Source organism: Lepidochelys olivacea (genome assembly GCF_965140295.1).
Source record: "Lepidochelys olivacea isolate rLepOli2 genome assembly, chromosome: 18".
In the NCBI taxonomy this organism is placed as follows: domain Eukaryota; kingdom Metazoa; phylum Chordata; order Testudines; family Cheloniidae; genus Lepidochelys; species Lepidochelys olivacea.
Genome location: NC_140428.1, coordinates 13,469,421 through 13,493,860, shown reverse-complemented (window position 1 = coordinate 13,493,860; position 24,440 = coordinate 13,469,421). Strand labels below are relative to the sequence as shown.

Below are 24,440 nucleotides of genomic sequence, written 5' to 3'. Positions count from 1 at the left end.
TGACAGAACGAGGAGTAATGGTCTCAAGTTGCAGTGGGGGAGGTTTAGATTGGATATTAGGAAAAACTTTTTCACTAAGAGGGTGGTGAAACACTGGAATGCGTTACCTAGGGAGGTGGTAGAATCTCCTTCCTTAGAGGTTTTTAAGGTCAGGCTTGACAAAGCCCTGACTGGGATGATTTAACTGGGAATTGGTCCTGCTTCGAGCAGGGGGTTGGACTAGATGACCTTCTGGGGTCCCTTCCAACCCTGATATTCTATGATTCTATGATCAACGTTACCCATGTCAAATGAGGCCGTTGTGTGGACTTGGCCTGGGTGGCGGGGCCCATTAGCAACTCCTTTAGGTGGCTCTTGGAACCCAGTGAGATCTTCAAGTCAGACGCGCCTGGACTGGCAGGTTCTAAGGTCGGCCGCTGCCCGTTGCTGCTGCCACCGCCTCTTGCTCTCTACCCTGGAGAGCAGTGACTTGGTCTGGACTGAGCTCTGACCTCTCCTGCCTGTGCTCTCTTCCCAGGAGGCTAGCGGCTACCAAAGCAGAACATGGCGGATAATCCTTTGCTACGTGTTCTCCGTGCTGACGGCAGGAATCCTGTTGATCGTCTTCCGCTGGAAACCAAGCCTGGAGGTCCGAGCAAAGTGCAGGCCGTGTCGTCTGCGGCAAGCCGATTGGCTCATAGTCACCGTGAGTAACTGTGGAGAGGGAGGGAGGATCTGGTGGTGAAGACACTGGATTGGGAGTCGAGACACCTGGGTTCAATTCCTGGCTCTGCCACAGTTTCCCTGTGTGACCATCTGTAATTTGGCGCCTTTCCTCCCACCCTCTGCCTTGCCTAATTCAGTTTCTAAATTCTTCAGGGCAGAAGCTCTCATCCAGGGCCTAGTGTGGTAGGGTCCTGATCTCCGTGGGAGCTGCAGGTGCCACTGTGAGACATGTTATCAGCCAGTAACCAGAGACTGTGCAAAGCGTGGAAGCAGAGCTCCCACAGCATGAAAAGGTAGGGGGAAAACTGAGGCACAGAGCGACTGAGTGACTTGCCCAAGGTGTCACAGAGATTACGTGGCAGAGCAATGACTTGAGCCCTGGACTTATTGTTCCCCTGCAAGCACCCTAAACCCGGGGCCAGCCTTCCTCAAGCACTTGTTTTGAAATTGTATGTTCCAGGACCAGTTTGGGCAGTGCTTCGTTACCCAGGTGCAAACTGAACAGCTCGGCGAGGGCAGGTAAGTGGGACTTGTGGATTCACTCCTTCCTGAGTGTTTGGGTCAGTGCTCAAATGATCCCATTGTGATTTTGCCAAGAGAGTGAATGATCCCTGAGGGGCTTGCTGTGTGTTCCACTGTGGTCTGAAACACAATGAAATGGACGTGAATGGAGGTGTGCAAAACTGAACCCCTTGCAGCTATGCAGCTTTTGTTCCATTTCATGCACCCAGAGCGCTGATTTGCATTTGGGGTATGAACAAACCCACCATGCCACTGAAACGCAGTTAAATCCACTGAATATACGATTGATTATTACTCCAATACCTGTGGAGTCCAAAAGTCACCATCTCTTTGAAAGCCAACCAGCTCTGAAAAATTGGATTGTTTTATTTTATTGTCATAGCAAGCACCCAGTCACGGACCAGAACTCCATTGTGCAAGGTGCTGTACAAAAATAGCTTCAGATATTATAGCAGCCCCTGAATCCATCTGACAAGTGGTGTTTTACAATCACATTTTCCTGCTTTTTTTCTTCTCTCTCCCTTGTTGCTGTGTGAAAGACCCAAACAAACAAAAGAAATGGGTAACACTGTGCAAACAAACTCGTAAAATAGTGTTTTCTCCCCTCTGATCTTTCAGTTCTAGTGATCTTGGGTGTAATAAATAACAATGGTAGGTTTTAAAAATCAAAACAAAACCCTTTCAGACAGAAGTGTGATTAAGTTGATGGTTCCACTTTAATCACTAGATTACCTGGGTGACATAATGTTGGATCCTGCGGGGCTAACAGGAGTGAAAAGCACCAGAATATGTTTCTAGTTACTAAAGCAGGCAGATGTGATCCTGAATATGCACAGGGCGCAGATTGGCTGCATGAGACGCTGCCATTTCTTCATAGTCATTTTTCAGAGAAGAACCACGCTTTACACCTGCAGAGGGTTCTGCATCCCCAGAGCACTTTATAACAGCTAGCAAGGTCTCACCTGTGCAGGAATTGCTCTGGGAAAACCCTATAGACCAGGGGTCGGCACCCTTTCAGCAGTGGTGTGCCAGTCTTCATTTATTCACTCTAATTTAAGGTTTTGCGTACCAGTGACACATTTTAACGTTTTTAGAAGGTCTCTTTCTAGAAGTCTATAATATATAACTAAACTATTGTTGTATGTAAAGTAAATATGGTTTTTAAAATGTTTAAGAAGCTTCATTTAAAATTAGATGAAAATGCAGAGCCCACCGGACCGGTGACCGGGACCCGGGCAGCGTGAGTGCCACTGAAAATCAGCTCGCATGCCGCCTTCGGCACGCGGGCCATAGGTTGCCTACCCTGGCTACAGATCATGGATAACCGGAAAAGACCTTGGTTTTATTTTAGATTACAACTGTTGTTCAACTGTTTATTTCTTAGTGGAGTCAGAACCAGATTAACTCCCCATCTCATGGATTGCCTGCATGCATCGCTGGTATAAGAGGCACTGCAAGATGGGCTTGCGTGTAGTTGCAATTCAGGCTCCTGGAGTTCCCCAGGGTTCCCAAAGCCCTTGCATATTGAAGCTCTGTGCTCAGAGTAGCACCTAGAGATGGGGCCTTTATTCAGGAGCAGGGCTTTTTGACATTGCACTCTTCTTCCCGAGAAGCCTCGAGCATCATCCTGGGGCCAGAGCAGACGATGGGAGAACCAGTGTTGCCATTGGAGTGTTGGACGAAGACGACAGCAGAGACACCGTCCGGCTTCAAAGGAAGGAGGAGGTAACGTCCTTCCTTCTGCTTCCTGTTGGGTCTTGTCCTAGAGGGGGCTGAGCCGTGCTGGGAGCTGGGGACTCTCCGTCACGTGTTTCTCTCTGTGTTTAGAAAAACGTCGTGCGCTACTATCTCTTTGAAGGGTCGCGCTACATCTGGATTGAAAGACGGCAGGCGTACTGCAAGGTCAGGTATGGCAGCCATCCTCTCAGCTGGAAGAACTTTCCCCCTCCGTGCTCTACTGAATGTTCTTCTGCACTCTTCTTGCCTGTGACCCTCAGTAACTTTATTTGCACAATAGTAGTATCCAGAGACCCCAGCAGAGATCGGGGCCCATTGTGCTGGTGCTGTAGAGACACCCCAGGTCTGTCTTCACTGCGGAGTTAACTCGGGTGAGCACCCCGGGTTGGCCTCGCTTGGGTGTGAGCAGCCAGATGGCAAAGCCCTGCCCGTCCTCACAGGTGTTACGTTCATGCATGTTTTACTGGGGGCACATTGTGGCCATGGTGCTTTTAGCTGTAGTGAGCTGAGCCTCTCTACAATCCTTTCCCAATGAATTGTGAGAGAACTTGTCTGTCCTTGTGGGCACCCGGGGAATGGTGGGAAGGTACTGGAGGACTGTCAGCGATCGAGGGATGCAGCCGACATTGTCACTGCAAAGCGAGCAGGCTACCTGCCCACATGGAAATGGCTTTTGATTTCTAACTCACACCCCAAGCCAGGCCAGCTAGCCTGGAACGAAAGCACCACCAAACTCAGGTGAGAGGGTTTTGTGTGTGCACGGGAGAGAGGTTGGGGGCAACAACTGAAAAAAGCCCAAGTTAGCTCTGCAGTGAAGACCGACCTGCCCCACCCGCAAGGAACTTACAGGCTGAAGCCCTGATTCTGGAAAACATCCCCAGTCAGGACAGCATCTTAGCTAGTGGTGGGCAAGCTGCGGGCCGCGTGCGGCCCATCAGATTAATCTGATTGCAGGCCACGAGACATTTTGCTGATGTTGACCATTGGAGGCTTGGCCACGGTTCGTCGTTCCCAGCTAATGGGAGCTGCAGGAAGCGGCTGGCTGCAGAGACGTACAGGCCGCAGCTCCATTGGCCAGGAACAGAGAACCGCGGCCACTGGGAGCTGCGAGGGGCTGAGCCTCCGATGGTCAACATCAGCAAAATGTCTCGCAGCCCGCAGTCAGATTACCCTGATGGGCCGCATGCGGGCCGCAAGTTGCCCTCCACTGATCTAAGCGCATGCCTAAAGTTCAACACATGCCTCAAATGTTGTCCTGAATCGGAGCCCAAATAGACAGGCAGATACAGGAGGGTAGAGTGGGATGCACAAACGGGAGCTGGGGAGCTGAGCACAGTGACTAAGTGACTTGCCTGAGGCCAGAGCCAGGAACTGAACCTGGATCTTCTGATAGGCACATGTCTTCACCACAAGCCTGTCCTCCTTGTCTCTTGGCTGGGCGAATCAGAGAGCTGCCTGCTCTAGAAACTGTCCTCCATTGTGACGTTTTGGTGATCGCCCGGACCAGTCAGGGGTTCTGTCACCGCCTGCCCTGTAACTTCAGGGGCTTTTATGCTGTGCAACTTTGGTTCAAAGCCCTGATGCCAGTAGCTGGCCTATAAGCACAAGGTCTCACCCTGGCATCCACCAGTCTTTGCAGGGTGACACCAGCAGTCCTTCCCGTCCAGAGTCTCCCCAAATCTGTCCTCCCCGAGGTCTTAACCAACAGACGCTGACTTTCCCCTCCGGTGCGTCACCCTCAAAGGTGTGAAACCAGGCCCCCAGACACCAGTTGACTTTGGGCCCCACATCCGTGTGGTTTGCCCACTAGAGACCTGCGTGGGGTGAAAATAAACAAAAGGTTTATTGAATAGAAAAGCCACCGATTCAGAGATGAAATTGTGCGAGAGACCCAACCCATTCAAGTGACACAGTAAATAAACACAGAGACACCCTCAGGCTTTACACTTTTGCGTGAGATAAAATCCCTTTTCTCAGGGCTTGTCTACGCTTAAAACTCTGTAGTGGCCCAGCTGCACTGCTGTAGTGTGTCAGTGTGGACACTAATCCATCCCATCGCTGTGGTTAATCCACCTCCCTGAGAAGCAGTTGCTAGGTCAATGGAAGAATTCTTCCTTCGACCAAGTAGTGTCCACACGGCGACTTTAGGTCAGTTTAACAACACTGCTCGGGGGGTGGATTTTTCACACCTCTGACGGCCGTAGTTAAACTGACCTTATTTTAGTGTAGACCAGGCCTAATACAAGTTACCTGTTGCTTTTGAATGGTTTCCCAGTGTACCCCCTAGCTTTAGGGGGTTTCCAGTGTTTCATAGACAGCTTCAGGATACCAAAGCTCAGACACAAACCTGCTTTAAAAGGGTTCTTCTCCCCCCCTCCCTCCCCCCGCCCATGGTGACTCATGGTTTTTCAGTTGTGGGGGAAATTTCTCAGGTGTCTCAATGTATGCAGTGTTGTTGTGGTTCCGGGATGTTAGAGAGATAAGGTGGGTGAGTTAATATCTTTGATTGGACCAGCTTCTGTTGGTGAAAGAGAGGAAAGCTTGTGTCTCTTACCAGCGAAAGTTGATCCAACCAAGGTATTAACCCACCCACCTTGTCTCTGTTGTCTCAATGGTTTTCCATTAACTTTAATGGTCCACCGTTGTCTTTATCTGGGCTGAGCGACAGATGGTTATTTGAAGCTGGTTTCATGTAAACACCTGACTTGGGTGGTGCCTCTTGCTGTCTGATCCACTCACCTCTGCTGTGAGATGGAGTTGAAGTTTCTGAGCACAGTTCTCTTATTCAACACATATGTAGGGTACAATAACCCTGTTGATTTAATTGCTTATTTGGCGGGGCTGGGGGGTCCTGTTCTCCTGTTCTCTCTTGGGGGTGCCTGGACCCTCCTTGTCGCAGCCACATATTCACAATTTACAAAGATGAGCCAGTTGGAGGTGCCTCTCTTTCCCCCATCTACCCTGGGCTGAGAACCCGGTTGGCCAGACTGGATTCAAACTCTGTTTTGACCCAGCTTGAGGAAACCTGGTTCAGATGTTGTTGTGTCTCCATCCGGCTAAGCCAGCTAATGGGAGCAGATTCAGTGCCATGTGTGAGGTGAGATCACATCAGTTTGTGTGCTTTTGGATGGGGCTAAAATGACTTGTGTTCATATCCCCATATTGAGCATCTGCTCCATCTCCTCACCTGGTTTGGTGATGCCTTAAGTGTGGCCTGCACTGGGCAAATAACCTGGTGTTGACAGTGGGCGTTAAGAGCAGGTCTCATGGACCAAGGTGGAAAATGGTTTAGCAGCAAGTACCATTAGGATCAAGTTTTCTTCACTGTCCATTGCAGAAAGTGTCCCAGAGACCTAGAAATGGCTAGTGCACCCCACCCCGCGTGTCTGCCCTGGCAGCCAGATGGTACCAAGTCCAGTTGTAAGACGACGGAGGCTGGTGACTCTTAATAACAGAAGACACTTTTCCTAGTGTAGATTCCCCCTTAGCAAATGGCTTGTGGGTGCCGCTGCCCTTACCTAGGTCCATCTGTTTAGTGGCAGAGGGTTCAGAGGAGAGGGATGATTTGGTTTTGTCTAATGGTGATTGCATGAAATCACCTTGACTCTAGATTGTAATCTCCCTGGAGAAGAAAGGATGGTATTTTCCCTCCTATCTGTTTCCATGGGGTCCTGATCCTGGATTGAGGTCTAAAGTGGTTATGCTACTGCATAGATGAAGCCAAGCCTAAGAAGAAGCCAACCCTACCAGAACCACGCCTAGGCAGAAAGAAAGTGATTTAATAGGCCAGCACAATGAAGTGGCTTCTTGCATGCAGCTCTGCAATGCTGTGTGCTTATGAAACAGGAAACCCTGATCTGGAGGATGGGGATTCATCCTGGGCCAGCCCCCAGAACTAGCCTGCAAATCTGTAGAGCGTTCAGGCTGCCATCTGAAATGTTGAGGCTCCGAGCTGGAGTGTGGAGAGGAAATACACGTGAAAGGATAATTCTTGTTGACTCAAAGCTTTTTTTTCCCCCTTTGTGTCATGTATATTGAACTCAAAGTGGAGTTCTGATCCGGACAGTGACACCAAAAACTCGGCGGGCCTGTGTTGTGCAGGAGGTCAGACTAGCTGATCGAATAGTTCCTTATGGCCTTAAAAATCTTTAAGCTGTACTTTGGTTTGTTTGAAGTCCAAACCATGACAGTTTGAAGCCATCGGACTGTGAAATAAGTCTCTGGTGTTACTCCTGAGGCCAGGGGGTGAGAGCTCTGGATCTGGGCACAGAAAAGCACATTGCTCCACCTCTCCTGGGAGGCTTTCTGACTGATCCCCTATCGGAACTTTTCATGGTGTGAACTTTCAGAATACATTTTTCCCAAGCTCACATAGGTAGGGCTTCTATAGAGGCTGTTGTGCCCACAAATCGGTTGTGACGACACACCGATCACCCCTTCGGCCTTGTGATTTGAGGTTTCTCGTGATACCTCCTGACGATGAGATGAAAATCCGGAGCCAAGGGGTGTTTTTAAAAAAATAAATTTCTTAATCTGGCTAAAATGATCAGAGAAAAATTAAACCATTTAGTTTTGCTAGACAGATTTTTGTGAACAGCCAAGCAGGTCTGTTAGCAGTGTTTCTGTGTGAATGCTGGGTTCTGGTTTATTTTCTTACCATAATAGAATCTCGGTGTCATTGATTGTGATTGTACTTAGGTTTTATTGTTATAGGTTCTTGATTGCACCTTCTGTAGTTAAGAATGGAAAATAGTCCAGAGAAAGGTAGCGTAGCCCAGCAAAGAGATCACTAGACTGAGACCAAGGAGTCCTGGATTCTATTCCTTCCTCTGCCACTGGCCTGCTGGGCGACCTTGGGCAAATCACTTATTTGTGCCTCAGTTGCCCCATATGTAAAATGGGGTAGTGATTCTGACCTCCTTTGTGCAAAGCATATAAATATCTTCAAGCAGAATCTGAGCATGAAAAGTATCAGCCCCAAAGGTGAATGTTTCAGAAAAAAATTCTTAAATTTGATCAAAAGTCAAACTTTAGTGATCAGAACTTCAAAAATATTTGGAACATCGCATAGCCATAGTTCTTTTTGGGTTAGTGTCCTTGCTTGGTTTGGGGGCAGGGACAGCGGACTGTCTGCAATTTAGCACAGTTGCAGCCATTTGAAAATGTCCGTGGAGCATGCAAGGTAGACCAGTCCTTTTAATTAGTAGGTGCGCACTAAGAAAGATGCATTCTTGTGCATCTAGCTGAGCATATGCCTCTTGATTCAACAGCTTGGAAATTCTGGTAGCAGTCCTCCGATATCTGTTTAAAAAACAAAAAGCCACACACCCACCACTTTGCAGATTAAATGCATAAAGCTTCCGTTAATGCAACACAAAGATTGAGTTGGGGGTTCACAACTTCTTCAGGGTAATGATTCTTCAGAAGAGCTTTTCATCTGGTTACACGGCACATCTGTAGTGTTGGTTTGGGTGGCCTCTTTTAAAACTCCTTTTTCCTGTGTTGAATGAATGTTTTCCGCTCTGCAAATATGTACAATAAAATATGCAGCAAGTGCCCAGTGCCAGCATTAATGTTGCCAGAGCTGCCTTAGGCCAGAGTGTGAGCTGTCTACTCCCACCGGTGAACAATGTCCTGGTTTCCTATGGCTTGACCTTGTAACCTTAATCATAGAATCTCAGGGTTGGAAGGGACCTCAGGAGGTCATCTAGTCCCACCCCCTGCTCAAAGCAGGACCAAGCCCCTGATGCACTTGTGTTAGCGTTTAGCATTTATAGCTTTAATTCAGCTTTATTTACCTGTCCGTCTGCTCTGTCAGACCAATTGATCTGAAAATGTTTTATTTCAGTTATTGTACTGTTGAGATCTGCAGGTACTGACGAATGTTGAAACTCAGTCGGAATCCTGGCACGTGCGTGTGCTGCATAGGTCTATAACGTAGAAATGTAGGGTTGAAAGGGACCCCGAGCGGCTGTCTAGTCCTGCCCCACCCCCCAAGCCAGGACCAAGTATATTTAGACCATCCCTGACAAGTGTTTGTCTAACCTGTTCTTTAAAACCTCCCTTGATGGGAAACCTCCCTTGATGGGGATTCTGCAGCCTCCCTTGAAAGCCTCTTCAAGAGCTTAACTACCCTTAGAGTTGACAAGTTTTCCCCACTTTCTAACCTAAGTCTCTTTGGCTGCCGATGAAGCCCTTTGCTTCTTGTCCTACCTTCAGTGGACACGGAGAACAATTGGTCGCCATCTTCTTTGTAACAGCCCTGGACGTATTTGAAGACTGTTCTCAGGTCCCCCCTCAGTCAACTTTTCCCAAAGCTAAACCTGCCCAGGTTTTTAGACTTCTCTCAGAGGATGGGTTTTCTGAACCTTCCAATCAGTTTTGTTGCTCTCCTCTGGACTCTCCCCAGTTTGTGTAATACTGTAGATTTCATTGTAGGAGGCTAACCGTGACAGCCATCTCTGCATAACTGATTGGTATGTGATGGCATCAGCATAGTATTGTTTGAATGGTTAATAAAACTAAGAGTCAGGTTTACGTGGTTTACTTCCCCTCATAATGCAGGATATTTGAGATAATATCCATGTGTCCCTGAGTTCTGGTCGCCTTCACTTCTATCCACGTACCCTCACCTGGATTTGGCTATTATTGGACGTGTGTAAATCCAGGTTTCTTCTTTTTGGTGCATGTATTTTTCAGCGTCTTAGATGACGGCTGGACCTGTGCAGACATCCATCTCTCCCGGTCAGGCCTCAACCATCAAGACCACAGCACCAGGTAAGTAGACTATGGCTTTGTTAATGATTGGGGATGGGTGTGGCTGCAGATCGGACTGTTTCAGGGAGTGGCAAAGCTGGTTTGGGCAAGGAAGCATAAAAAGCTTGGTGTGTAGTTAACCTATGGGAGGGGGAGCAGAGCTGTCTCAGATCAGTGCAGGATTTTAATCCCTCCATGCCAACAGTCTGTGCCTTGTGCGTTCTGGCTTGCTTTGGCCTTCCTATAGTCAAATGCAAAGCACGTGAATTTGGAACCTGGCTGATCAGCTCAGAAAGCCCACTCAGGTGTCAGTGTAGTGCAAGGGAAATCGGAATATGATCACACAAGGGCCCAGGTTTATGCAAAGTCCCGTGGACAAGTGTTCACGGCCCCTCTCAGGTCTTCTCCGAAAGATTTCACCTCCAGCAGGACAATGTCCCCAAATGCCCTGCTGGGGCCTGACTCTATCCTCTGTCCACCACCTTCTGAATCACCAGCGCTAGCTTCAGAGGCTTCCCCTCCAGTAGCAAACCAGGCACGACCCCATGAGCTTGTGTGACTGAAGAGATCACTGCCTGGCGCAGCTACTTGCCCCGCAGATCGGCTTTCGGGTGACTGATGGCACCTGCGAGAACTAGCAGGTGGGCTCTGGGCAGTGGTTTTCTGGCGAGGCGGCGCCGTTCTGAGCTGCGGCTCCTGCTATCCCAGCTTTGTGGACACGGTCCCAGGTAGACCCTGATCCTGCACCGTTAACGGTAACGGGGGCTTTCTCGTTGACTTAAATGAGCGCAGGATCCAGCTCTGATTAGCAGCTTTATTGTTCCCTGTACGGCCCCCCCAGAATGTGCCCAGGCACTTCCGCTGTCAATAGAAAAGCCTCGCTTCTTGCCCCAAAGAGCTTGCTACCTGCCACCTCGGTACCTGTTGTTAACGAGCAGCAACAAAGCTTGGGTGGGGAGCATGGCGGTTATAACGAATTAGGGGATGTGGCTGTTTGACTGCAGAGTACAGGCCCTGATGACCGACTGTAGATACAGACGTGTGTCCGGAGCAGAGCGGGTAGACGTCTAAAATGTTCAGTCAGCTTTAACATCAGGGTTGGGTTTTTTTTTAATTATGCAATAACTTGGGTGATGTAAATAAGGATTCCCTAGCTATTATGTGGAGATCAGTGTTAATTTCATTTGTATCCTAACCTACCTTGAGAGTGGCGCCCTCCCCCTAGAGGTCAAAGGGCTAATGACCTCTCTGAGTGCCCCTTTGCCCAGCCACCACTTGGCATCCATCTTTACAGCTGCCTGACTTATTTCCTGGCGCTATGTATTATGATGGTTCAGGGCCCCATTGTGCTGGGTGCTCCCCAGAGAGGTCAGATTCTCTTCTCATGCCCAAAGAACTTATGACTACTTAACCAACTAGATGCGCTCATGCGTTTAACAACCGTAGGAAGGGGTGGGGGGCCGGGGTTATAGTAAACCTCAGGCGGGATCTGTGTGCACTGCTAGCTGGCTTAGAGACTTCCCTAACGGCGGTAGGCTGGCTACCCTGTGCTCCACTTTAAATTGGCACTGCGAGCCGGGGGTGAGATCTGGGCAATGTGTAGCTCGCTTAACAGGAAAGTTTGAAATTCCGAGTCTTCACCTAAAACCTCTGGCTTCTGTTCTGTTCTGCACAGGAGAAAGGTCTATGGGCCAAACCTGATCGATGTGCCGGTCAAATCCTACCTCCAGCTGCTGGTGCATGAGGTACAAAGCTACAACGTGTAATGTGGCTGTTGCCTTTCGCAGAAGGGAAAGAGCAGCTTTCCCCTCCTCAGACCTGGCAGAAATAGACTCCTTGTTAGCCAGGCCTGGCGGGACAAGATGGGGCCCTCTGTGAAGCCCCTTGTTAGGGAAAAACCCTGCTAAATAGGTACTAGTGCAGGGGCCTAGTGGCTAGGGCTCTGGACCAGAGGTTGCAAGTCCTGGGTTCTATTCCCAGCTGTGCCACTGATCTATGGGTTGACGTTGGGCTAGTTGCTTCCTGTGTCTGTCTTGTCTAGTTAGTCCCTGCCCCAAAGCGCTTACAAACTTCCTTGCTGTGCGTTTGTCCAGCACCTACACGATGGAGTCCGGATCTCAGTTGGGGCCTCTAGGTGCTACTGTAATGCATTCTTCTTCCTATGTCCTTCCGTGTTGGGCACATGGACATGACCCAGTCGGGAGCCCTGGCAAGATCTCCCTTGGTCCATGGTTCCTCCAGGAGCAGGCCGACTAACAGATGTTCCGTGGTTTGCGTTTCACTGTCTGCGAACCCAGCTCAGCACCTGCCCCATCTCTAATACAGTGACCCATAATGTGGATTTTCAGAAGAGACCTTTGAAAAACACCCACTGCTCTTCCCATATCTCCACTCAGTGGCTGGGCTGGTGTGGATGGGGTGAACTGCGTGGTGGTTTCTCTCTCCTCGCATCCCCCTCTTGGTTTGTAATGCATTGCCAGGTCAGGTCTTTGCTGTTTTCTTGGAGGACTGGGGAAGTCCCTTTCCTAACTCTGAAGGGGTGGGGATATTGACTCACCAACAGCAGGATGACAACCGTTTTAGCAGATGCCAGTCAGCCAGACTTGATGGGTGTGGGTGAGACGTGAGAGGCGGGGCAGCCAGGCCACAGCAGGTTACGGTTAATGGCGGGCAGGCTGTAGTACCTGCCGCGGACAAGCGCTGTAGCATCTCCTAGCTCAGACGGGGCACGCCCATCAGTAGCTTGCGGGAGTTTACTTGCGCTCCTCAGGATGTGGAGCCCTGTGCTCTGCACCAGCGGGTGAAGAACCCAGGGCCGTGATGTGCTCTGTCCACCAGCTTTCCCAGCACGGCCAATAGCACCCTAATCTCCCTGTCTTTCAACCAGCTGCCACGTACTGAGTCTGAGAGTTTCTTTGTATGCTGATTGCCCTAAAGGCCCCCTGCTTTTTCTCTTTTTCCAGGTGTTGAATCCCTTCTACGTCTTCCAGGTTTTCAGCATCATTTTGTGGCTCTGTGACAATTACTACTACTACGCTGCCTGCATATTCATCATCTCTGCAGTATCCATAGGGCTGTCTCTCTACGAGACTAGAAAGGTGGGTGTCCGGCCTCTTGGGAGGGGAGGGACAAATGGCTGCGTTCTCCTGTCCCCTCTGCATTGCAGGGTTACTCCGGGGATGCTGAGCAACTCCCGCTCTGCACCCATGGAACAGAAGAGCAGCCAGACTGGGTCAGACCAGTGGTCCATCTAGCCCAGTATCCTGTCTTCTAACCGTGAAACAATACCAGGTGCTTCAGAGGGAATGAACAGGACAGACAATCGAGTGATCCATCCCATGTCATCCACTCCCAGCTTCTGGCAATTAGAGGCCAGGGACACCCAGAGCATAGGGTTGTATCCCTGACCACCGTGGCTGCAAAAATTACTGGCTTGGGGCCAATTTTATTTTATGTGGGGCTAAGAGCTCTTGAGAAGTATTCCTTCCATTTTGTCCCCATTCTTCCTGCAGGCCGGCATTCTGCCGCATGTGCGCTGCTTGCAAGGGGGTGGTTTGTTTGCATTCCTTGTACAGTTGCAAGCCTTTTTCCAATAGTCTTTTCCTAGCCAGGAAGACTGGCGAAGGGTGGGATGGAGCAGCAATTATCAGCACACAGCCAAATCAAGCTCTCACTTTTTCAGTCATAGCACAAGTGCATTTAAAGCGTGTGACAGCCTATTGCATCCCCTGGCTCTTGTCCCTGCGGCACTGCCTGGAAACAACCAGCTCTAGCAACCCAAGGGCACTTCTGGGGTTTGTATCCTCCTGGGCGCAGTGCATCGCTGCTCTATACTGGAAATGCCTTTATTGCATAAAAGGGAAAGGGGATGGGGCAGGGGGATGAAGAAGGAAGAGGAGAGATGAAGGAACGAGACGAAGATGGTACAGGACAGAGCCAGATCTGGTGGATTCTCCAGCAGTGAAGTCTGGAAATCAGCACTGAAAGATTCGCTCTAGTACAACCAGAAGTTATGGGCTTGGTGCAGGCATCACGGGGCCGGTGGAGGACTAGATTGTCCCTCCTGGCCTTAACGTCTATGAATCCGGGGGGGGGGGGGTTTTCTGCCGCCGTCACGTGGTGCCATTTCCGTTCTGGACTAGCCCCTGCGAAGTGCGGGTGTAAAGCCCTCCCTGCCCTGCTAGCGGATAGTTCTCTTTGATTTCTTGCAGCAAAGCATAACGCTGCGGAACATGGTGAAGATGGCCATCAGCGTGAGAGTCCACCGAGCCGCTGGAGGTGAGCAGCAGCAGTAGGTTGTAATTCTCCACTGCCGCATGAAAGGCAGGCAGATGCCATGAGCTTCTGCACCATCAGCGCTGAGGTAAATGGGCCTTTGTTGGCAGAGCTACAAGGGGGAAGATCACACCGTGTCTGTGGTGCCATCCTCCTCGCTCTGAGCAGCTGGGTCGGTTGAGATGGTGAGGGTAGCCTGGACTGGATGCGTCGCTTGTTGCAAAACGAAAAGGCTACGCTCTTAGGCCCTGATCCTGCAAATGCTATCGGGCATGTATGCTTGCTCCTATGAGCACTTCCAGTAACTTCAGTGGGGATGGTTGAAGTATTAAGATCCTTGCTCATAAGATGAAATTCACCCATGCACAAGGTCCATGTGCCACTCCAGTCTCACTGAAGCCTTTGAAATAGGATTCAAGTGGTGCACCAGCCTTGTGCTGGCTGCATGGCTGTGAACTCTCTCCCCCTCCCCCCCGTCAGGCCTTGCACTCCCCCTGAGCTGCTGACGTAATGAAATCTCGCGTGTAAACTGCCAGGCTTGGTGAGGGTTAAGGCATTGTGAAAGAGTGCCGTGTGTAAGGACGCTGTTAGATTTAAATCAGATAGAACACACAATTTGCTCCCCTGTGATTATGAAGGCAGTGTGGTCTGGTGGCTAGAGTACAGGACTGGGACTCAGGAGACCTGGGCTCTATTCCCTGCTCTGCCACTCACCTGCTGGTTTTGTGCCTCAGTTTCCCCATGTGTAAAATGGGGATGGTGGTATTTTGTAAAGCACTTTGATTAGAGAGCTTCAGCATTCCAATGAAAACAGCATTTGGGATTTTAACTTTTCCTTCCAATGGCCCCAAGATTGTGAACGTGTAAGGAGGCTCCACCCACCCGAGCAGCTCCATTCATGTGAGGAAAGCCATGCACAGGTCTGCAAGATAAGGGCTTGTATGTCTGTAGTGCGCATGGAAATGCCCTTGGCAAGGAGAAGGGGAACATACGCGTTTATCTTCATTGTCCAAAAGGAAGCGAATGGCAGAAAGTAACACCATATAACGAGTGAAAGGAAAATCCAGCTTTTGAAATGCTTTTCATTCTAGCAAGCTAGGTGCTGTTGTGAGGCACTCGGGATGGTTATTATTATGTAGTATCGAGTGCTTTTCCATCAGTAGATCTCAAATGCTCTACAAAGGAGGCCAGGATCATGATTCCTGTTTTACAGATGGGGAAACTGAGGATGGGGCAGTGCAGTGAGTTGCCCAAGGTCACCCAGCAAGCTAGAGACAAAGCCAGGAATGGAAGCCAGGTCCCCTGAGTCCCAGTACAGTACTCTAGCCACTAAGGCAGGCTGCACTCGGCTTTGTAAAACCTCTAACACAACATCTAAACTTGGAACCTAGGCAGGTCGTTGCTCTGTCCCTTTCTAACGTGAAAAACGTACCTGCTGTTTAAGAAATGTTGCGTACGAGTTTTCTTGTAAACCAGCCCAGCTGAGCAGCTTAATCATGCTCCATTAGGCAGAATTTCTTACAACTGCCTCTCCACTGAACTCCAGTAAGCCGCCTTATTAGTTCAAATTAAATTTTCTCGGCAGATAAAAGGCTGGCTTCTTTTTTTAACTTTTGCTAAGCAGCTGTTTGCCTGGGGTCTCACGCCCTGTGATCACAAGATTAAAGTTAAAAGGTTAAAAATTACATGAGACTTAAAGAACTGATTCCCGCCAGCCCCTGCTGACTTGTCTTTTTGTATCTAATCTTTGGAAGGTTCTCTCTCTTACGGTGGCTGGCGGGGATTTAGTTTCGCTACCTACCCGCCGCGGGATGGCATCTCCTGCTGTGTGTGCCTATCAGTGCAAGGCTACCATGATATAAAATAATTGAGCAGCCACTCAGAGCACAGATATTAAATGCACCACGGCACATCCTTTTAAGCCTTTAAAGTGGTGATTATGAACCAGTTAGCTCCAATTTCAGCCTTGATCCGAGGCAGAGCGATTTGCATAAGTTCTTTAGTGGGGATATGGACTTTAATGCCTTAATGATTAAATGGAGGCTGATCCATTGCTTTAAGGCAGTGGCTTTCAACCTGGGGGTACGCAGAGGTATTCCAGGGGTACGTGAACTCATCTAGATATTTGCCTAGTTTTACAATAGGCTGCATGAAAAGCATTAGCAAAGTCAGTATAGACTAAAATTTCCTACAGACAGTGACTTGTTTATACTGCTGTATGTATACAGTATTTATATTCCAGCTGATTTAATTTATAATTATATGGTAAAAATGAGAGAGTCCGCAATTGTTCAGTATTAGGTCTGATTTTGTCAGCAAGTTCTTTTTAAGTGAGGTGAAACTTGGGGGTACGCAAGACAAATCAGCCTCCTGCAAGGGGTACAGTACGCTGGAAAGGTTGAGAGTCACTGCTTTAAAGCACCGCAGGGAAGAGTTGGAGGACCGAATCTAGGAGGGCTTATCCCCGTGGTGTGTGCCGGGAGTGGTATTGCCAGGCTGTCCCGCAATGAGCAGAGGAGGAAGGTACAAGACACACCCACCCACATACACCCAAAGTGTACTGTTGCTGCGGCGATATTTGCTCATGATACGTGGCCTGTGTTGCGTTTCCTTGGTCCCAGTCTAAGGCCCTGGGTTCTGTTCCCTGCTCTGCTGCTGACCTGCTGCGTGATCTTGGGGGAGCCCCTTCCCTGGGCTTCTGGGTCCCCGCTCTGTAAACCGGGGGCAGTGCTATTTAACACCTTTTGGAAGCCGCTGCGAGATCTGCCGGTACCAAGCACCACGTGCCTGCTTGTTACAGTGGGAGGAGTCTGAGTACGCTGTGGCTTGCCTGCCTTTGCAGAGGAGGCGGTGGTGAGCTCTCTGGACCTGGTGCCAGGCGACTGCATCAGTCTCCCCTCCGACGGGTTCGTCATCCCTTGCGACGCTGCGCTGCTAACCGGCGAGTGCATGGTCAACGAGAGCATGCTGACAGGTGAGCAGGGGCGGGAGCGCGAGAGAGGTATGTTGTGGGATGCAGAGATCTCTGCTTACCCAGACCTGACTGTCCCCCTCCTGCCATTAGCAGTGCACACAAGGAATCGGAGCTCAGCTGTCTGCCCGAGCCTGTGTTCCCTGACGCCAGCAGGATGGGCTGTGAGCGTCACCACTCAACTAATAGCAGTGAAGCAGCAGAAGGGCAGGCTAGTGACTCGAGTGTATACCCGGGGCCTGGGCAGGTTTGTCCAGCCCATGCTGCCATGGCTTCGCTGCTATTCTTATTGGAGCCAGCTAGAGCAAAGCTAGTTCAGGCAAGTCTACACGGGCTACGCTCACACCTCTGAGTGCCGTGTAGACGTACCCTAAGCCTCTTTTGGAATGAGAGGGGGAAGCTCTTCAGTGACCCCTTCTGGCCATCTATTGGAACACAAGGCGACTTGGTCCCGGGGTTAGGGCAATAGTCTGGGACTGGGGAGATCTGTGGTCAATTCCTTGCTCTGCTACTGACTTCCTGCATGACCTTGAGCAAGTCACTTAAGGCCAGAATTTTACAGGTATTTAGGCACACAAAGATGCAGATAGGCGCCTCGTTTGTGCCCAGCTCCCATTGATTTCAGTGCTTGATTTCAATGGGCGTTTGACACCCAGGTGTTCTTGAAGATCCCACTATGCACCTGTCGGCATCTTTCGGCACCTAAAAATCAGTGTCTCAGTTCCTGGTCTGTGCAATGAGGATGACAGCCCTGCCCTGCCGCACAGGGGCACTGGGAGGATAAATCTACTTGTAAAAGATTGTGAGCTGCTCAGATATTACAGGAATGGAGCCCAGATCAGAACACGCAGCCCTCTGTGGCTGAAGGGTGGATCTGTCCAGCAAGGGGGCTTTTGAAGAGTGTGTTGGGGAAACTAAGAGCATGGATGGTGGATCCTGAAGGATTCCCAACCTGCCCTTGTTCTCCCCCAGCCCCACTCCTGCGCAGCGAGAACTCAAACACTGGCTGAATATGAAGGCATGTTTGTACGAATCTGTCTATCCATAACCTCACTCTCCAGCTGATTTTCTCCTGTAGGGGAGAGTGTCCCAGTGATGAAGACACCTTTACCCAGCGGACCCCAAGCTGCCAACATGATCTATTCTCCCGAGGAGCACAAACGGCACACGCTATTCTGCGGGACTCAGGTTCTCCAAGCCAAATCCTATGTGGGCAAGGAGGTCCTGGCTGTGGTGACACGCACAGGTAGCTGCATTGGGGAGCAAACCCAGATCCCCCCGGTCCTTAGTTCCCATCTGTACCGTGCCCAAGGCCAAGACTACAACAGGGTTCAAAAAAGAACTAGATAAGTTCTTGGAGGTTAGGTCCATTAATGGCAATTAGCCAAGATAGGCAGGGATGGTGTCTCTAGCCTCTGTTTGCCAGAAGTTAGGAGTGGATGACGGGGGATGGATCCCTTGATGATTCTCTGTTCTGTTCATTCCCTCTGGGGCACCTGGCACTGGCCACTGTTGGAAGACAGGGTATAGGGGTAGATGGACCATTGGTCTAACCCAATTTGACCGTTCTTATGTTCAAGTATCATTGCTCCCTGGATTTGACACATGGGGCTGGTTCTGTTTTATTCTGGCCAGATAACAATTCTCCTTCTGTCCAGATACACTTGTACTAGCGACTTCGCTGTTGGTTTAGCTCTGGTCCATTGAACAGAATGTTCTTAGAAGCCAAATTAAAGTGTATTGTCTCCTTGGCTAGCCTGGCACCATGGCAGAGCCGTTCTCCTGCTGAAACCTGTAACATTCCTAGGCTGCTGGCTACTTCTCGTTCTCTGTAGTTAGCCTGTTACCCCCTAGCGTTCTCTGCCGTGCCCTCCTTGGGACCCTCCCGCTCTGCAGGGAGAGCATGTGGAGTGTAACGTGGACACTGACCCTGCTCTCTCGTGACTCAGAGCACCAACCGGGCAGCATTTTCACAACATGTTTCACTGGCCCGCGCCTACAGCCTTGGAGACTCGGATTCCCACCTGTGCTTTTGGGGATTCCCTGCCCCCAGGGCGAGTACAGCTGGAGAACACTGAGCTCTGCAGAAAGGGGAAGGAAAGTCTTCTCTCCTTTCTTTCAGGGCAAGTGAAAAACCAACTAACCTGGACAGACGGACGGGCATGCATGCACCCCATGCGCACAAGCGCTTAGGGGATCCCCTTCGCACAGCAGAAGAATCGTGGTTACGGCCTGTCAGTGTTGTTGCAGCCAGGCTCGTGAGCAAGGGTTGAGAGATGCTACATCCCCACAGTCAGGAGCTCTGAGCTGATCGTGTTGGGTGTGGACAGAAACCCTGCTTTTGAATTCAGTGTTTCAGCTGTGTTGGAAGAGCCTCTCTGCTCTGAGATGAGCTGTTATGTCAAAGGGAATCACAGGGCGGCTTCTTCAGTTCTCCCAAAGATCTATGGCTTTTAATGGCCACAATTCACAATGTGAGTTTCCAAGTCCCATAAGCATCTCTTTTCCTTGCCTCCTCTCTCCCGCAGGGTTCTGTACAGCCAAAGGGGACCTGATCAGCTCTATCCTCTACCCCAAGCCTGTGAGCTTCAGGTTCTACAGGGATGCGGTGAAGTTTGTCCTCTTCCTTGCAGTTCTGGGTACGTCTGAAAGCAGGCGGCCTTGCAAGCAGCAGTCGTCTGGTGCTGAGTGTCTTATTAACTGATGAATCCACTTTACAGCCGTCCCTTCTCTCTCTTGCAGCTCTTATCGGCACCACATACAGCACTGTGATTTTGATTAAAAACCAGGTAAGTTGCCAGTGATGGGGAAACTTCTCTCCTCCCAGCCCTCTCCCTTTTGTGCCCCTCCTTTGATTTGGATCCAGGGCTTAGATCAGGAATGGTCCAGACAAGTTTGGCTCTGTTACAGATGCTGGCATGGGAGAAACCCTAGGCATTGCTCTGCCTCCAGTTTTCTCTAACAGCCAGCACTGCAGACTCCACCCGGGATCTGCTCTGGGTTCCTTCTGGCTCTCTCATCCTTCCTAGTAACAAACAGCCTGCAGATGAGTTGGCTGACACAGAATAAACCCCCCAGTTCAACTTTCCTGGGCCCTGCAGGGCTAATGGCAGACACAGCTTGTCTTTGTTGAGGAAGGAAGCAGAGGCAAGATGTTAAATTTACAGACTGCAGGTGGGGGACCTGCAGAAATGCCTAGGTGCAAATCATCAGGTATTTGATCATCATTAGGGGGCTTGACAAAGCCCTGGCTGGAATGTTTTAGCTGGTGTTGGTCCTGCTTTGAGCAGGGGGTTGGACTAGATGACCTCCTGAGATCCCTTCCAACCCTGATTATTCTATGATCTCATTGCATTCTATGATCTCAATCCATATGCTTGCGAAAGTGCTGGGGCAAATCATGCTCTCCAAAAAGGGAGCTGTGGCGTCTGAAAACCTGGATCACATTCTAAGTTGTTTTTCCTTTCTGCTCTGTCTGGAGTTGTCAGGGGCATGGCAAGCTTGTGTGTGTCTCTGATAAGGAAAGATCTGGGAAATCCCAGGAGCTCTCAAACCCAGGTGAAGGCTGCTGGTGAAAAGCTGGTTTAGCTTTATTAAATACACCCGTGCAGGGTATTGTGGGCATTTGTGCTCCATGGTGCATCTGCTCCCGATGCTGCTCAGGTGACCCACGGATCTGGGTGCTGCACTGTGGGCTAGTGTGTCCTGCAGAACCCCCACTCCCGAAGATCCTACACCCAATTTAAGCTGAGCTCTCGTGTTCTCTCTCCTCTCCCACCCCCCGTTCCTGGCTGTCGCTCCTGGACAGGTTCCTCTCCGGCAAATAATTATCCGTGCGCTGGATCTCATCACAGTCATCGTGCCCCCGGCTCTCCCTGCTGCGATGACCGTGGGCACAATCTACGCCCAGAACAGGCTGAAGAAACATGGCATCTTCTGCATCAGCCCTCCCCGGATCAACCTCTGCGGGAAAATCCGCCTGCTCTGCTTTGATAAGGTGAGTCCCTGGGCTCGTGCACCGGGGCTGCAGCTGGCTTGACAGCCTGCCAGCTTGTGGGCTGATCAAATTGTCTTCTCCCCCTTGCTGCAGACAGGGACCCTCACAGAGGAAGGCCTGGATGTCTGGGGCGTCGTTCCCGTGGAGAATAACTGCTTCCTGCCCATCACCCACGAGCCCCGCTGCTTGGCCGATGGCCCCTTGCTGTACTCGCTGGCCACCTGCCACGGTGTGTCTCTGCTGATGGAGCAGCCCATAGGAGACCCCATGGACCTCAAGATGGTGGAATCCACCGGCTGGGTAAGAGGGAGAGGAATCAGGGTGTGAGCCAAAAGGCTTTGGACTGATTTTGGGAGTGCAGGGGGAAGTTTGGAAGCTTTCAGGGGAGTGTGTATTGGCTTGCGTCTTTGGGTGGTTTGCAGAAGTGGTGAGATAGCGGCTGGCCTTCTGTATCCCGCCGAGCCTTAGGGCCCTCCCCCCCTCCTCCCCCAATTTGCTTCCTCTTTCCACCTCACCCAACTTCACAGGCTCTGCATCGCAGCCTTCATCCCTCTAGCCAAGAGAGACCAGAAGACACACCTTGGGAAGCCCATTTCTGCTGCAGAGAGGCTGCTGTTGAGGTATTGACTGAAAGAGATAGCCACTAGTTGACTCTACTGGGGAATGTTCAAGAGACCAAATAACCAAGCTCAGCCAGATCTATTGTCTAAAGACAAAGCAATGTGGTACAGGAAAGAAAGAGAATTCTCACAGTGTGGTCAGTTCAGCTTACACAGAAGGTGTGCTCCCCTTAAACTTGCCACCATAGCATGGCTGTTTACAAGTTACACAGTGCTGGTCAAGTTACTTAAAGTTTAACTAACCAGCTGGTGCCAGCTTTGTCTTTGATGCCTCCCTGTGCCTTCTCATCTCTTGCTTTGAATATTGAATTCCAAGCATTAGGGGGCTTGAAGATACTCCTTACAGCGTTCCTACATCTTACATGATTCCTTGTGCCGCGTTGTTCCTTTGTTCCAGCTATTACTTTTTGGTACATGACGTGTAACTCTTGACCGTTTCTGTATTTGCCTATACCAAGTGCTTAGGTATACGTGTCCCAGGCCATCTTGGGATGTATGTCTTAGCATAAGTGAGCAAGAATAAGCATAATCCAACTTAACATGATTGTCCGACACTTATATATCTCATGTTAATACCTTGCAAATAATACCTCGTAATGTGATGTGTGTATAACCCATATGCGTTGGCTAACCGTCCCCCACTTGACAGCATAATAATTATATCAGGGTTATACCGTAGCCAAATTAATATATGAGGCAACGGTAAGAGGTTTCATGGCAGATTGACACTGTTTAGCAAACTGCATAAGCAGCAGTATTAGTACAATTAAAACGAATACACCTTGTCGTAGACGCAGAACCTTCAACACAACTTCTGCCCAAGTGCGGGAAAGTAGTCCCGCCGGGTCACCTGTATGGATAAGGTTATCCAAGGTTTGGGCTGCTTTAAGAATGCCAGTGCTCATCTGAACCAAGTGGAGTATCTTTGTGTTCCGATAAGGTTTTAAAATGCAAAGTTAGGGGATCCCTATATACACTTAAAAACTGGCGCACACATATTTTTTACTTCATCCTGGTGCTGGGACTTACTTTGAACTGTGTATTTATTTTGTAAACTTGGGATGGGCATTAGTATTGTATGACACCGTACCGACCTATGTGAGGAGTAAAACAGAAGTTTTGAGTACAATTATAATTAGTAACTACGCAGTGCTGCCTATTCATATTCTAGGTCGGAGGTGGGCAAACTACGGCCTGTGGGCCACATCCGGCGGGCGGGATCATCCTGCCCGGCCCCTGAGCTCCCAGCCCCTCCCCTGCAGCCACGCCGGCAGCGCTCTGGCCCGCCGCTCCTGTCGGGCAGCATGGCGGCGTGGCTGGCTCCGGCATGGTAAGGGAGCAGGGCGGTTGGACAAGGGACAGGGGGTCCCGAGGTGCAGTCAGGGGACAGGGAGCAGTTGGATGGGGCAGAGGTTCTGAGGTGGGGGGGGGGCAGTCAGGGAACAGGGAGCAGGGGGAGTTGGATGAGGGTGAGGTCCGGGGGGCGGTTAGGGGGAGGGGTGTGGATAGGGGTTGGGGCACTCAGGACAGGGAGTAGGGGGGGTTGGATAGAGGGTGGGGTCCTGGGGGGCAGTTAGGGGCGGGGAATCCTGGGAGGGAGTGGTCAGGGGACAAGGAGCGGCGGGGTTAGATGGGTCAGGGGTTCTGAGGGGGGCAGTCAGGGGGCGGGAAGTGGGAGGGGGCGGATAGGGGGCGGGGACCAGGCTGTTTGGGGAGGCACAGCCTTCCCTACCCGGCCCTCCATACAGTTGCGCAACCCCAGTGTGGCCCTTGAGCCAAAAAGTTTGCCCACCCCTGTTCTAGGTTACTCTTATTGCGGGTGATTGCCTCTTAGCCACTACTTGTCTCATGCCATGGGAAGCTTGCTAGCTTTGCTTTCTCATTATACTGGTCCAGGCCTGCATGGGCACACACTGAAGATGCAAAGTGAAAAAGAATCACATATGTATTGATATTCCTTAACAGAAAAACAGTGATTTTTCCCCCCTCCAGATTTGCATTGAAACGGGTAGCTGAGGTAGATCCATTTGTTCCTTGTAGATTCCTCTTTTTTTTTTTTTTTTTTTGGGTAACCTACTGAGTGCACAGTAGCCAAGTTATCGAATGTTTCAGTGTCAGTATCTAGTATTTGTAACAATACCGTAAAAGAAATATACACAGAACCAGACACTGAGCAATATGGTTTTAGGATGCAGTGTCACTGACCCCAAAGTACAAATTGTGCAAAAGAGAATTTGTCTGCACAATTTAGTGCATTGCCAATTTATAATTGTTTTTTGTTCTACACAGAGCAATACCACCTTGCTAATTGCTTATCATTAATAAGTAGGGCCCTACCAAATTCACGGCCATGAAAAACGCATCACAGACCATGAAATCTGTCCTTTTGTGTGCTTTTACCCTATAGTATATCGATTTCAGGAGGGGAGACCAGCTTTTCTTAAACTGGGGGTCCTGACCCAAAAGGGAGTTGCAGGGGGTCGCAGCATTGCCACCCTGACTTCTGCACTGCCGCCTTCAGAGCTGGGCGGCTGAAGAGTGGCCACTGTTGGCCAGGTGCCCAGCTCTGAAGGTAGCACCCTGCCAGCAGCGCCGAAGTAAGGGTGGCAATACCAGACCGTGCCACCCTTACTTCTGCGCTGCTGCCTTCAGAGCTGGGTGGCCGGACGGCGGCGGCTGCTGACTGAGGGCCCAGCTCTGCTGCTGACGGTGGCTCGGCCTGACGGCGCCTCGGCCCGCCCGGCTCTGAAGGCAGCGCCGTCGCCAGCAGCAGCGCAGGAGTAAGAGGAGAAGTACCACAACTCCCCCTCCTCCCCCCACAACTCCTTTTTGCGCCAGGACCCCTACAATCACAACA

At 50.4% G+C, this 24,440-nt stretch overlaps 1 protein-coding gene across 2 annotated transcripts in view; it reads left to right on the top strand.

Moving 5' to 3' along the window:
- Nucleotides 1-24,440, top strand: part of ATP13A2 (ATPase cation transporting 13A2) — a 70,817-nt gene that overhangs the window by 24,092 nt on the left and 22,285 nt on the right. For both annotated transcript variants that reach the window (XM_084651666.1, XM_084651667.1), the window contains exons 3-16: nucleotides 518-685; nucleotides 1,166-1,224; nucleotides 2,841-2,952; nucleotides 3,055-3,134; nucleotides 9,664-9,741; nucleotides 11,396-11,465; nucleotides 12,684-12,818; nucleotides 13,932-13,998; nucleotides 16,838-16,969; nucleotides 18,045-18,212; nucleotides 19,495-19,605; nucleotides 19,709-19,755; nucleotides 20,775-20,963; nucleotides 21,057-21,263. In XM_084651666.1, coding sequence (XP_084507792.1) covers nucleotides 518-685; nucleotides 1,166-1,224; nucleotides 2,841-2,952; nucleotides 3,055-3,134; nucleotides 9,664-9,741; nucleotides 11,396-11,465; nucleotides 12,684-12,818; nucleotides 13,932-13,998; nucleotides 16,838-16,969; nucleotides 18,045-18,212; nucleotides 19,495-19,605; nucleotides 19,709-19,755; nucleotides 20,775-20,963; nucleotides 21,057-21,263 — 1,623 coding nt within the window. The remainder of the gene's footprint in view (nucleotides 1-517; nucleotides 686-1,165; nucleotides 1,225-2,840; nucleotides 2,953-3,054; nucleotides 3,135-9,663; nucleotides 9,742-11,395; nucleotides 11,466-12,683; nucleotides 12,819-13,931; nucleotides 13,999-16,837; nucleotides 16,970-18,044; nucleotides 18,213-19,494; nucleotides 19,606-19,708; nucleotides 19,756-20,774; nucleotides 20,964-21,056; nucleotides 21,264-24,440) is intronic.